We start from the raw sequence: 13,401 nt of genomic DNA on the forward strand, positions 1-13,401 counted from the left end.
GTATCACAAGAGCAAACTGATGAGACAAAAGGAGGACTAACAGGAAACCAGCAGAATAAGGGGTAAGTGAAGGGTATTCATTGATAAATGCCATTTGTCATCAGTTTGCTGCGAGAACATACATTTTTGAAGAGCTGCTCAGCCAGTTCCTTGACGTGGTTCATGACTTTGTGCGGACAGGCCTCCTCTTGTCGTATCCGCTCAACGTGATTGGCCACCAGCTGTGGAAACGGGACAAAAAAAGTTATCCTTCATATCCGAGCCGTGTTGCGTTCAATCACCCTCAGTCAAACGGGAGAAAAACAAAAAGGTCTAGCTGTGCACAATGCGCTGACAGACTCACATCATCGAACATGTCGGTGGCTCTGTAAGGAGGCCCTCGCTCTGACACGAAGCCTGCGAACGCCATGCCGTCCAACACCTTCATGAGGAAGTCGTCCTCCGTCAGCGACCTCTGACCCAGGAAGGCAGCCTGCGGGAACACACGTCACACTAATCTGATACCGACCTCTCATACAGGCGCTATTTTCTCTTTAGAACACACAGGCGATTGGTTGGAAGGGTTAATGGTGTGCAGTATTCTTTACAGACCTTATGGAAGCGGATCACCGGTTCTGGGTGAATGCGGATGATGTGTAAGCACCAGCGGTAGCCCTGGAAGAGCCGAGCGAACAGCCACAGGAAGACTCCCCGGATCTCCTTGTCCTGGAACACACAGTCAAGTTAAAGTACACACAAACAAACCGAAGGAATGACGGAACGAGGAACTGAACAGGACACGGGGTCTGGAAACAATCCTGGACCCCCAGATTTAATCCAGTTACATTTTTGACCTTTCAACACTCTCTTCATGGCAACAAGAATGAAATGTAAAATCTACCCTGCTAGTTAGACACTAGGCCTCTCAGAGCAGCAGTGTACAGATTTAGGGTTTTTTAAAACCTCAATATAAATGTAAAAATATTTTGGGATTGTTTTTTTGAACAAAGCTGGTGAGAGTAGAGTGGTTTTCTTACCTGGATCTTGAGCGCAGAGGGTTGCGTGGAGAGTGGGGGAAAGGCTTGATCAGCGATTTCCAGCTCTGGATCCAAAACCTACACACAACAAACACAAAAACACCTCAGTAACGTAGACCAGCGGGCCAGTAGAAACCTACCAGGTATGGCCGAGGACAGGATCAAACCACTGTGTGATGAATTAAAAAAATGGTGGTAATCCACAGAATACGCGTTTCCTGTCAACCGTACAGTTTAGTTTGGTTTCATTTGCCACATTTTAGGAGAAAACTTGACTTTGCTGCACGAACCCGTCTACTACTACGACTATTACCATTCTTTTCAGTACAAACACAAATATTCTTCCAAGAAAAAAATTGCTGGTCTGGCTATTCATATGGGTCACCAATGAACACAATAATATAAGGCTCATAAAAAACTATTATTTGTGCCTTTGAATGCCTTTTACGCGAGTCATTTTAGTAGAAATTTGTCTTAATACGGTCAGTTTTTGCTCAAAAGCTTGAAGAAAAGTTCAGTTTTTTTATGTCTAGCTCTACGGAAAACGAAACCATTTGGAGAGGGTCACTACCAGCGGGAACATATCCAGAACACTACCTTGGAAACAACCTGTGGTCTTAGGCCACTGCATGAAAACCAAATCAGCTAAGTGATAGGAGAGCACAGCAGCTAAGCCCCGACTCATGGTTGCTGCCCAACAATCTGCAGCATCGAGTCTCCAACGACCTTCAACCAAAACAGCTTCTACCTTCTACAAATAAAGCCCGTGCTACTCGAACTTGGCTGATACTTTTCGGGTTTGTAGAAGTCTGTGTTGGTGTCTGTACACACAGGTCCGTGACCGGGTGAACTCCTTTTCCACTTGTTTCCAGCTCTCATTCCATCCATGCAGAGCAAGGACCGCAACAGTCAAGAGTCTCCGGGTTAGAAGTCACGGAGCACACGAGAGCAGCCGGTCACAGGAACTCTCCACAACACAAAAACACGTGGGACGATCCCGAGGTTTCACAATGAAATCCCTCTTTCATTAGATGAATGTATTGTTGAGCCGAGTCATCTTAGGCATGTAGCGGAGGCCCCGGTCAGTGCGTCCAGGTTCAGTGTCTTGCTTAAGGACACTTTGACACACAGCCGGTGGCAGCAACAAAATAAGCTGCTATTGGGATTGTACACAATAGTTTTAATGGGACGGTAGTTAAAACTGGGTTTACAGATCTATCTGTTCTATTCTATTCCATGAGCACCTAAATCACAGGTGTGACTCTAACTGTCATCTCTCCATGTGATGACAGTGGTTGATGAAATTAAAAACAACACACACAGAGAGAGAGCGAGTGGATCTGTGTCAGCGGTTGTCTAGGTAAATGATTCTGTATTCTAACTAAAAGAACACTACATTTCCTTGACGAACACTCCATCTTGAGTAAAAATCGAATTGGCTTCCTCCCAAAACACCGCACCACCGACCATGTATATACCATTAACACTTTAATTAACAAACATGTCCACCAAACAAAACATGGTAAAATATTTGCTTGTTTTATTGATTTCAAGAAAGCTTTGGACTCTATTTGGCATGAAGAGCTCTATTACAGACTTCTACAGTGTGGGATAGGGGGCAAAATGTATGATCTGGTTAAATCAATGCATTTGGAAAATAGGTGTGCTGTTAAAATTGGAGACAAACAAACTGAATTCTTCACCCAGAAAAGAGGTGTTCGTCAGGGTTGCGACTTTATTGAATATATATATAAATTAACTTGCTGTTGAGTTGGATCAATGTGCTGTTACTGGGCTCCCCCTCCTAGATAGAGAGGTGAAGTGTCTGTTTTATGCCGATGACCTGGTTCTACTGTCTCCTACTGAACAAGGACTACAGCAACAGCTGGACAGAGTAGAACAGTTCAGTCACAACTGGGCCCTGGCAGTAAATATGAAGAAAACTAATGTCAGGATTTTTCAAAAACGCCTGAGATGTCAGGAAAACAAATACCAGCTCACTATAAATAATAACATGATTGAACATAGTATGGTTATACCTTGGTATAACCATAACCGCATCAGGGAGTTTCAACATGGCAGTGGATGCACTAAAAGAAAAAGCTCCAAGAGCTCTAAATGCAATTAAGAGAACATTTTATAATTTTCAAATCCCAATTAAAATCAGGCTTACAACATTTAACAGTGTCATCCAGCCCATTGCGCTGTATGGTAGTGAAGTATGGGGTCCACTCAGACATCATAGTTATACCCGCTGGACAAACATCCAACAGAATCTCTACACGCAGAATTTTGCAGATACATTTTACACAGAAACACACCAACAGATGCATGTAGAGCAGAACTAGATACCCACTGATCATTAACATTCAAAAGAGAGCACTCACATTCTTCAATCACCTTAAATCCAGACACCCTCTACTCCAAAGCCCTCCAAACCCAAGAGCTGAGCCCGGAGAAGAGGCCCCTATGTCAGCTGGTGCTGAGACTAACCCCCTCCTCTCAGACACACTGGGACCAGTCTCACAACAACACTGCTCTCCAAACACCAATCAGAGTAAAACACATCATAACGAGATGTAAAGAAACCGATCTGGAACACTGGAAAGAAGAAACTAAAAGCCAAAATAGATTAGAATGTTATCTGATGAATAGTCAGAATATCTCTCTACTGCCAGAGATAGAAAGCAGAGACAGATCCTCACCAAGTACAGGCTCAGTGACCACAAACTGGAGATCTAAAGGAAGACACTAAACATCATGGCAACCAAGAGAAAACAGAATATGTAGTCACTGTGGACAGGTGAGTCTGAGACAGAGATGCACTTCCTCTTAAAATGCGAAACATTCAATACAATTAGGAACATGTACTTTAAAAAATTCAAGAGTACAGAGAGACACAGAGACAGTAATCTAATAAAGTGAATCATCGGCTTTTAAACGTGACTGCAAACAAACAAACCACACTCTCCAGGAAGAGACGACTCGGCATCGTAACACACCCACGACCGAGTGTATAGCTGGAAGCCATCCACCTCATAGAGAGAGGGATTTATATTGTTTGGATTTATTTTTAAGAAGTTGGTTTTAGCTCTAATGGTTTCATGTTTTACAATATTGACTTTTTTTACACGGATAAAAAGATAGACTAATGGCAAAAAATGCAAACCCTTTTAAAAATGTCTCTAAATATAAAAGAGAGAAGATGAACCCCCTGAAGACAACCTTTATTAGAGGCAGGCGTACTGAGTCTCAGAGAGTCCGTATTAGCTCTACACAAATAGGACACTGAGATTTTTCATTTTTCTTTGCTAAACAGCTTACAGAGTGCCGTTAAGCTGCATGAGCAGGAGACAGTAAGTGAACAACAAACGTCCTGGACATCCACATGTTTCTAATCCGCTCCTGTGTAGTTTGGGCTTTATGTTTGCGGTTGTTGTCTTGCAGTCAGTTTGTGGAGATCTGTTTTCACCTCGACATTAAAACAGTGGTTTTTAGCCACGTTAGCGGCATGTTAGCAGCATGCTAGCTTCAGTCGGTAAGTCCAGCACTTTGGTCCAGACTGAAATATCTCTTAATGGATGTCAGCGAGCATTTAGCTGAAGCGCAGCCTCACAGAGTCTCTTAGTCTTGTTTTCTGGTAATCGGTGTCGTAAAATCTAAATTACATTCGCTGCACATCAATGCAGTAAAATAATCAAATGTGAAAAAGCTGCGGGGAGTGAATGCTTTTTTATGAGCGCTGTAAAATTCTGTAAAACAAACAGTGTCACCATTACTAGTTTGCTCAGCAGCACTAAAAACTGAGACATTAAATCAAACATGACCAAGCGCCAGACAAGCAGAACAATATATTGTGTTAACCCATTATTCCTGACTCAGTTATGATTGTATTCACATGTAAAAACAATCTACAGTGTATCTAGTAAATTGATCATAAACTGAGAGCGATTTCCAGCAGCAGCTCTATTGTGAGCCGCATAGCTGAGACAACAGGTGCACTGCTGTACGGTGTCATCACACATCTGTGATGACACATGCACAGTCAACAGAAGCAACAATAGGGAAGCAGGAAAGAAATCCGTGTACAAATAAGATAATGAGGAAGCTGGGAAATCATTTGTTTTCACACAGATAAAAAAAAAAGCATTTCTCAGAATGGGCTGGCTCTGGAATACTGGAAGGGGCTGAAGCTGCATGCTTGATATGAGCTGGCAATATTTGATGCGTGTGAATGTGCAGGAATAGTACTTGATAGGAAATTCTTTATTGTGTGTATGTTAGTGTGTGTGTGTGTGTGTGTGTGTGAGGGTGATCAGGTGAGTTGGTTGCATCATAGCACCAAGCTTCAACTAAAAGGTAACTAAAGTGCAAACTAAAAACAGAGTAGAGAAAGCACACTTTATTAAAGTTGCTCACCCAATTTCATTTTCAGAGATGGAGAATATGTGTGATGTTTTTCGTTTTTTCTTTTCTAAATTTTACAAGCTTCCAAAAGTTGCACAAGACTTTTTCTGTACGTGTTGAAATTAAACAGAAATCAAATCCACCACTTCAAACTTGTAAAACAAAACTGTAAAAACTTCTCTTCACCAAAAATCTAAACTCAACCTAAAATAAAGTCATCTCAAGAAGAAGGAGGTAAAACCAATCCTTTTCCTTGGTAGAAACCACCCACTGGATGTTAATGAGATTTCCCAGGGCTCACCAATCATAGGTGTATGTGTGTGTGTGTGTGTGTGTGTGTTCAGAGTTTTGGGCTGCAGCTCTTACCATGGAGAGCACGGTCTGGGTCTGCTGGAGCATAGGCTCGGGCAGCAGGGAGATGTGGACGCACTCGGGGATGGTGACGGTGCCTCCGTCCAGGTCGGCGATGATCACATCCAACTGAAAACATACAAAATACACTTTTCACCTCTGCCTCCCAGACTGTTGATAACAGCGCAGCGTGACGGACGATACACGAACAAAGTGGTCTCTGTCGGCGGCTGCTCATTACAGGACGCTCGTTATCAAGCAACAAAACACAGTCAGATTTCAGAGCAGACGGCGGGGAGAGGCTGCCCCAACGATAACCTCTGACCGCTCGCACACTGAATAAAAAGACATGCGACTACTGTACAAAACACTGAGTCTCCTTGTGATGGGAGACAACGGCTCCATCTCTAACGGGAGGGTTCATTACACCTTCATCGAGCCTTCATAATTATAGTCTTGTATATTTTGGTATCATTTATCTTGGCGCAGTCTGTAAAGAGTCTATTAAGGTAAGGCAGGAGCAGCGGTTTATTAAAAGATGAATGAAGTACTGCTTAATGGGTCAGTGAGAGTTTACGTGAAACATTCTCTCCATTGTAATCACATAGCTCCAGGTATTATGTAAGTATATAGTAGATCATTCCAGTCCCTTTTTTGGGAGCAAGTTTGTTCAACTACCAATATTGCATTTTATTAAAATCACGTTTATTCCCAACAGCTGAAAACTGGCAGCAGGTGTTCCCACTAGTCTATCTTTCACACAGTGCATGCTGGGTATTTAAATGACGCTGGTTGTTTGTCTATTGTTGATGAAGTGGGTTCAGTGTGTAGTTTCTGTGTCATTTTGTTTTCCAGCTGGCTGTGTGGTGCCGACATTTCCTGCAGCTTCCGACTGCCCCGCGGGTGGTTTTCTGCTCAAACGCTGCTTCATTTCTCTTTCTGAGCGCGTTGCCGACGTTGTAATGGGACAATAAGGGACAGACATCAGGTGAAGGCGGCGCACGGTCCAGACCCGTGACCAATTTCTGATAAATTTCGGAGAATATATAATAATCTTCAGCTTTTTATTTTTTTACCAACGGCTGCATCTTTAACTTGTGAGCACCGACACATGTACATGAGAATGGTGCTGACTATATTCAAGATACAAACTACTGAAAGGACAGAAAGTAGAAAAAAAAGATGTAAAAAGGGCCAAAATGGGAAAATGTCTGTTTTTTTCATTTATTTTATTCAGAATATTCTGTCTTGCTTTATTGAACTTGACATGTAGGCCATGAGTTAATTGGACTAGTTTAATTCATAGTTAAGACAGCTTTTTTTCCAGATAAGTTAAATGTGTCTGTGTTATATGTGTGTCTATGTTACAAGTATCCTACTTTACATATTAGTTGAAATGATAGAGAAATGCACGTTGTTGATTGTATTTGATAGTAACTGGACCTCTTTGAATATGAATTGATGATGTAGGCCTTCATCAGGAAATCTTCCAGATTGAATATCAAAAGAAGAAGTGTCAAATCAGAGGTGCTGTTGTTTGGAGACAACATACTCCAGTATAGTTTCCAAATATACAGCAGCACTGCGACGCTGGTCCAATCGTACTGCAGTGATGGGAACTCACCAGCTCTTGTGTCTCCGAGCGGAAGAATGAATTGACACCGATGATGAAGGGGGTGGGGGTGCTCAGGACCTCCAGCAGTTTCCCCGTCAGGATGGGAACGTAGGTGAAGCTGAGAGGGACACAAACAGGAATGAGATTCAGCACATCTGACATGTGTCCTGAGACAAAGAGCACCCAGAGAAACATCTAAAGACGGTGTGGAGAGACAGAGGAGTGGAACCCCACCTGTATTCTAGGGGGAACATGATGGCCAGCAGTCCGCGGCAGGCGTCCGTTAGTCTCTGGTAGCTGCTGGACAGGAACAGGATCTTGTGTTCCGTCAGGGCGGCACAGAACAGATACAACACGTTGACTATACCTGAGGGGGGAGAGGGCACGGACGAGGCGTCACACCGAGTCCAGGACACAAACCACATTCATACTCGTATGTTGGACCAGCAGTAACTCGGTTAAACTAATCATCGGAAAAGTCTGAAACAACATTTAGGGTTTTTTAATCCCTCGATTACCGATTGGGCAACTAACAGGCTTTCTATGCAGTTCTGGAAATTCTTTTAAATAATAAATAATGTATTTGATTATTTCCAGTTTGTTTGTTTTTTAATAGCAGAAAAATAAATATAAAACATTTTACACAATTATAGACCCGTCTATCATTTCAAAACCTGACATTCACTAGAATGACTAACTTAACACTGCCTTTAGCAAAACAGGAGTTATAATCACCAAGTTAACATCTGAAAAATAACTATTTGGAGTTAACTACATATTTATAAGCCACCGTACCAAGCTGTCTGAAGAGCTGGGCCACGCTGCTGCCACTGACAGGAAGCGCGTCATCGATGGGAGTCTGGATGACTTGCCGGTCACCAGCACCTAACGTTATGGTCCTCTATAGATTAAGAGAGAGAGAGAAGAGAGAAAAGAAGGATTTAGAAGACCAAAGAACGCACAGTGTTAATCAGAAGATCTGGGTTTTAATCAGTTTGTGCGTGTCGGATGCGCAGCGTGAGTCAGCAACAGAGAGATGGAGGATCCCAGAAAGGCTTAGCAGGTACATCACAAATAAAATGCAAGTCATTCCAGCCGATCGGGACGTGAATGGCGCCGGGAAGGGCTCCATGCCAACGACTTTACTGCAAAAAAAAAAAAAAAACTTCAGCACCAACGTGTCAAATGGGATTTTATGGGAGAGAGAAATCCAAAGCGACGTGGCAGCTGTCATGCGCGGGCGATTTTCCCCAGCAGCCTATGGAAAGCACAAGCGGGAAGGAGGTAGACCGGGGCCAATCTGTATGGATGATTCATTTAGGGCCGTGAAGCGAGTCCTGGGATAAAATTAACCCCCTTCAACGTTTAACATGCTGGAAACACTTATCTGATCTGGCCGGCGTTGTAAAACGAAGCTTCTTTTTTTTTTTTTTTTAATTCTGCTCAAGTCTGGATCTCTGATTGGCACTACACTCTGTGCCTAATAACCACATCCTCCATTACAGATAACCAAACTGCCTTTGAAGAGCTGCACGTCTACTTTGTTCCAGACAAAGACAATAAATATTTATTTGTGTGTGGTTTGGATAACTAGCATATCCGGGAATGGAAATGAGGATGATTTAGATGGCGAGAATATAAATCGATCCAGTATGAGCACAATAATACAGCACAACTGAGCATTACCAAAAAAAAATCCAGAGTTTGATCTAAATTGTTTTCTGTCCTGTGCTTATGACTTCAGAACAGGTGGAAAAAAAGTTTTGACAGGATTCTTTTTTCATCTGTAAAAACAGGTGAAAAAAACAAAAGCTTTGACAGGTGAAATATCATTTTGCTGTTGTGATTATTTGAAGCGTTTGTTGTTGTAGTAACTATTTCGGCCACAAGAGGCTGAAGTGCAGCGCTGCCCTATAATCATGCTTCCTACATTAAGTAGTGGATTCTGCTATTCAGCTTCATTGTTTTTACTTTTAGAGCCTTTGTTTGCTGTAAAGTACAATATAAGATTATTGCTGGTTGAATTAGAGCTATGCCATTTAAATGAATCATTCTTTGACTTGATACAGACATAACTTGGTCACATAACTTGCTAACACACAATATATTTACCTTGTGTTTAGAGAGCATGGAGAACTTAAAACTGACCTGGATGAAAACGTGAGTGCTTTGAGCTGGATTTAAAATATAGGGGTGCACTTCAGCCTCTTGTGGCCAACATGATATCCTGGCAAAACTTTTATTTTCACCCGTTTCACAGATGGAAAAAAATAATAATAATCGACGGAATTTAGAAAGAATACTGTAAAAGATGTTTCCTCACCTTTTTTAAAGTCATAAACACGGGGAAAACAATTCAGATCAGACTTAGAAAATGGATCAGTTTTTAATCTTAATCTTGCCAGAGGGCTTTCAGGGTTCACAAACCAGTTGGACATGCAATCCGTTTCTGAAAAAAAAAGGAAAAGCTTCACCTGAAGTGTTTCTAATGGACCCGGTCAGTGTGTGGCTGTGTGCGACTGGGAGGGAAAAGTGCAGCATTATTTCATGCTCTCTACAGCAGCAACAATAGCGTCAGCATCCACAGGTGAGCTGTTACCCAACATCTGATCATCAGGTGCGTTCCAATTCATGGTTTGGCTTAAGAGGCGGATATGTTCACTTGTTAACCTGCATGGCCAGAGAGACTACTCTGCATGGCTCTGATGTAGCATCTTAAACTAACTGAAAGCAACACTTTACTTAAATTTGGCATTTATAAGCAGGGATTGTATAAGACGTATTATGAAGTGAATGATCAGTTGTCGGTCACACATTGAGCGTGTATCAAAGCATTTGAATTGGGTCTCCTGCAGCAGGAGGTGTGCATGGATTGGCTGAGGGGAATGGGAGGAGCACAGGAAGCCAAGAAAGCTCAGAGCTGATTGGTGTCGGGACGGGGGGGGGGGGGGGGGGAATGAAGTCGGGCTGGCGTACCAAACTCTCCTTTCTCTCCTCTCTCTCCTCCTGGCCCGGCTACACAAGCACCCGGCAGAGAGATAGAGAGAGACACACACACACACACACACACACCCCCCCCCCCCCCGAAGGATAAGACACCGGTTAGAACCAACAGGAGTGAAGGCAAAGGATGCCCAAACTTAACAACATGACAGTGATGACTCAGCACGACGAAAACAAAAGGAAGCTGCACAAACAATAACGTCCTGAACATGGTGAACTGCAAGATGATGGATGTGGTAAAAAATATAGAATGAGTGTAACATGAGACACGCATTCAAAACAAAGCACAGCCACCATTTAAAAGATGATCCATCGTGTCATTCTGCTAACATTTCTGAGTGGTCCAGAGTCATGTGCAATTAATTCTTCACTGCTGGATTGTACATGCACTTCTTCTGTATGTCAGTGACAAGACGACCCTCTAGTGACGCTGCATTAGCAGCACTCATTATTTGTTCCCATTCCTTGACTTCAGCAGGTCTTTAATGCTGACGCTGTTCAATGATTTTCTATTTACTAGATCTCTGAAAGCAAGACTTCCATATAGGACACACGGGGCAGGACGAGTAGTATTTGGATGTTAATTGGGCCATTATATAATTCTCATTTGCACACCGGTGGCATTCACCATATTTACTAGTCAGTTACACAGCGCTGAATTTGTACAGCTGAAACTGAAAATACCTGTTTGGCTTTTCCGACACCGTGTGATGTAATAGGAGCTCAAACTGATACTGGAAACCAGGCGGCAACTTTCTCTTTACTGACCAGCAGGGGGCGACTCCTCTGGTTGTATAAGAAGTCTATGAGGTCTCAATCTCTAGTTTCAAGTCTTCTTCAATACAGCATGATGTTCATTTAGTAAATGATGGTCCATTTAGAGTCAAACAGACCATAAAGAAGGGTATGCTTTAGGGCGGGGTTACTGTGATTGACAGGTCTCTACTCCTAGACAGCCGTATATGGCGTCTCTACGTTACTCCCCACATTCCAAATATGGTAACATTCCGTTCATTGGCTGCAAAAAGAACCAACACGGCCACGGGCGTATTCCAAGATGGCGACAGCGAAAATCCGGTTGACGCCACAATGACTACGTCCACTTCTTATAAACAGTCTATGCTGGAAACAGCTGAAATCACCTCTCACACTGCAATGATAGGAGGCGACGGGGTTAAACTGGAGTTGTACAGGCTACGTGAGAAATGACGTGTGTTCTTGTCATGTGACAGAAAGTGGCAACGACCTCAAGCAAACAACTTGTGCAGCTTTCAGTTTGAAGTGTTTTTTTGCTCTCAGTTCTGCCTTTAAACTCTAATGTGTTATTCCTAAATCAAACCCTGTCGGTCAGAGCACTTGGCAGCGGGACAGACAGTGTCCAGAAACCGAGATTGGAATTCCCTCTGTCCTGTAACAGCTCCATCACTGATGGGCAGTAAGAAGAGCACTTGACTTCCTTCCACGGGGAAACAGGACTAACACTACCACACACATAAACACACAAACAAAGGTCATAGGTCAGGGTCGTGTGCCGTGCAGATTCACGGTGTTGCGAAAGGGGACTTGATGCGAAAGGGTGCACCAGAACTCAGCACTTTGACATGTCTGTGTGAAGGACGGTCTTCCTCACCACAAGGCCACCTGCTGCTCTACCTTTCACCGTTTCTCACATCAGGCCAACAGCCTGAAGTTCACCTCACATTTGGGGTTGTGTAAACTATTCATAAACGACTGGAGTGATGTAACGTCCTGCTGTGTTTATTTTATTAAGATAAATGTAGACGGTTTACTACATATAAAAAAAAAAAGAGCATATTCACTCAGTGAAAGCCAGCCCCATTACTAGGCTAAGAAAACAGGCTTTTAGGATGAGGACGAACTAAAGTGCATTTTTAAGATGACACTGCGACTTGAGAAAAATGTAGAATATTCTACTACTTGGCCTTGGAAGTAATGCTGAGTCACTACTGTACATAGGCGGACATGCTAACATTTGCAGCTTATAATCACACCGTTTAAGCCATTCCATATACCTTTACTCTTACATTTTGAGGTTTGGAGAAGGTAAGAAAAAGAACATCCAAACTTGTTATTTAGGGAGTATTGCTTGTCCCATGTACACAGCTTGACAGACCTGCCATTCCTAGTTACCATTGCTAAGCTATGATTGGACGATCGCATTTCAGGAGAAGATCAAAATGTCATATTAATGAAATTTAAACTGTTTCCAAAACGTTGAGGTTGCTGGATTTATCTGGTTAACCCGAACTCCATTCAGAAAACAAGCAATTTTAGAAGTTATTTGCTTGTCGTCTTGCGGACGGACCCGATCGTTTGAAGAATGTGCAACCTGGAAGAAGAAAGTGTTTTGAACTAAACTAAATGTGTGTGGCTGATCGCGCAGGAAGAACAGGAAGACTCATCATACAACGTTAACAAAATGGGCACAAACATTACAGGCTGTAATGTTCTATATCTTCACAGATACATAAATACAAGTCCCACACAGGCTTTGCAGAAGGTTAGAAGAGTGTCTTGTGACGCCACGGCAGTATGTCTGATGGCGGGTGTCACGCTGCTGGAGTGATTCTGTTGTGTGCGTTTGGGAGAGGTTGACGTGAACACACAGACTCTACGGTAATGACAGACATTCAGCCGGGCCGATTGAAAAGCCCTGTGGGATCACACAGTTCTAGGAATGTGTGTGTGTGTGTGTGTGTCACTCTTTTCTAACTGTCCTGTTCCTCCTCTTGAGTCGGAGGAACAGGACAGTTTGTGCTTGGACGGAAAGACGCACTACAAACTCCCGTCTTGTGCTGGTTGCATATATATGTATGTGTGCGTGTTTGTTTGAACAAGACTGCCTGTGCACTGATGAGTGTTTTCAGATGTGTGTGTGTGTGTGTGTGAGGCGAGCCAGCGCGTTAGCCTCTGCTGTTTGGGTCTGTATGTGCGTTAATACTGATTAGATCAGATTCTCTCATACAGACGAAGTGCTGCCCGGTAGGA

General features: G+C 42.9%; 1 protein-coding gene across 1 annotated transcript in view; it reads right to left on the minus strand.

Annotated features, from left to right (window-relative positions):
* Window positions 1–13,401, minus strand: part of sbf1 (SET binding factor 1) — a 72,739-nt gene that overhangs the window by 30,176 nt on the left and 29,162 nt on the right. The window contains exons 7-15 of the mRNA XM_031869839.1: window positions 10,366–10,404; window positions 8,185–8,290; window positions 7,624–7,756; window positions 7,399–7,507; window positions 5,790–5,903; window positions 1,017–1,094; window positions 592–705; window positions 344–472; window positions 123–221 (exon numbers count right to left, since the gene is read on the minus strand). Coding sequence (XP_031725699.1) covers window positions 123–221; window positions 344–472; window positions 592–705; window positions 1,017–1,094; window positions 5,790–5,903; window positions 7,399–7,507; window positions 7,624–7,756; window positions 8,185–8,290; window positions 10,366–10,404 — 921 coding nt within the window. The remainder of the gene's footprint in view (window positions 1–122; window positions 222–343; window positions 473–591; window positions 706–1,016; window positions 1,095–5,789; window positions 5,904–7,398; window positions 7,508–7,623; window positions 7,757–8,184; window positions 8,291–10,365; window positions 10,405–13,401) is intronic.

Source organism: Anarrhichthys ocellatus, unplaced genomic scaffold (assembly GCF_004355925.1).
Source record: "Anarrhichthys ocellatus isolate YVR2014 unplaced genomic scaffold, GSC_Weel_1.0 scaffold49, whole genome shotgun sequence".
NCBI classification, from domain to species: domain Eukaryota; kingdom Metazoa; phylum Chordata; class Actinopteri; order Perciformes; family Anarhichadidae; genus Anarrhichthys; species Anarrhichthys ocellatus.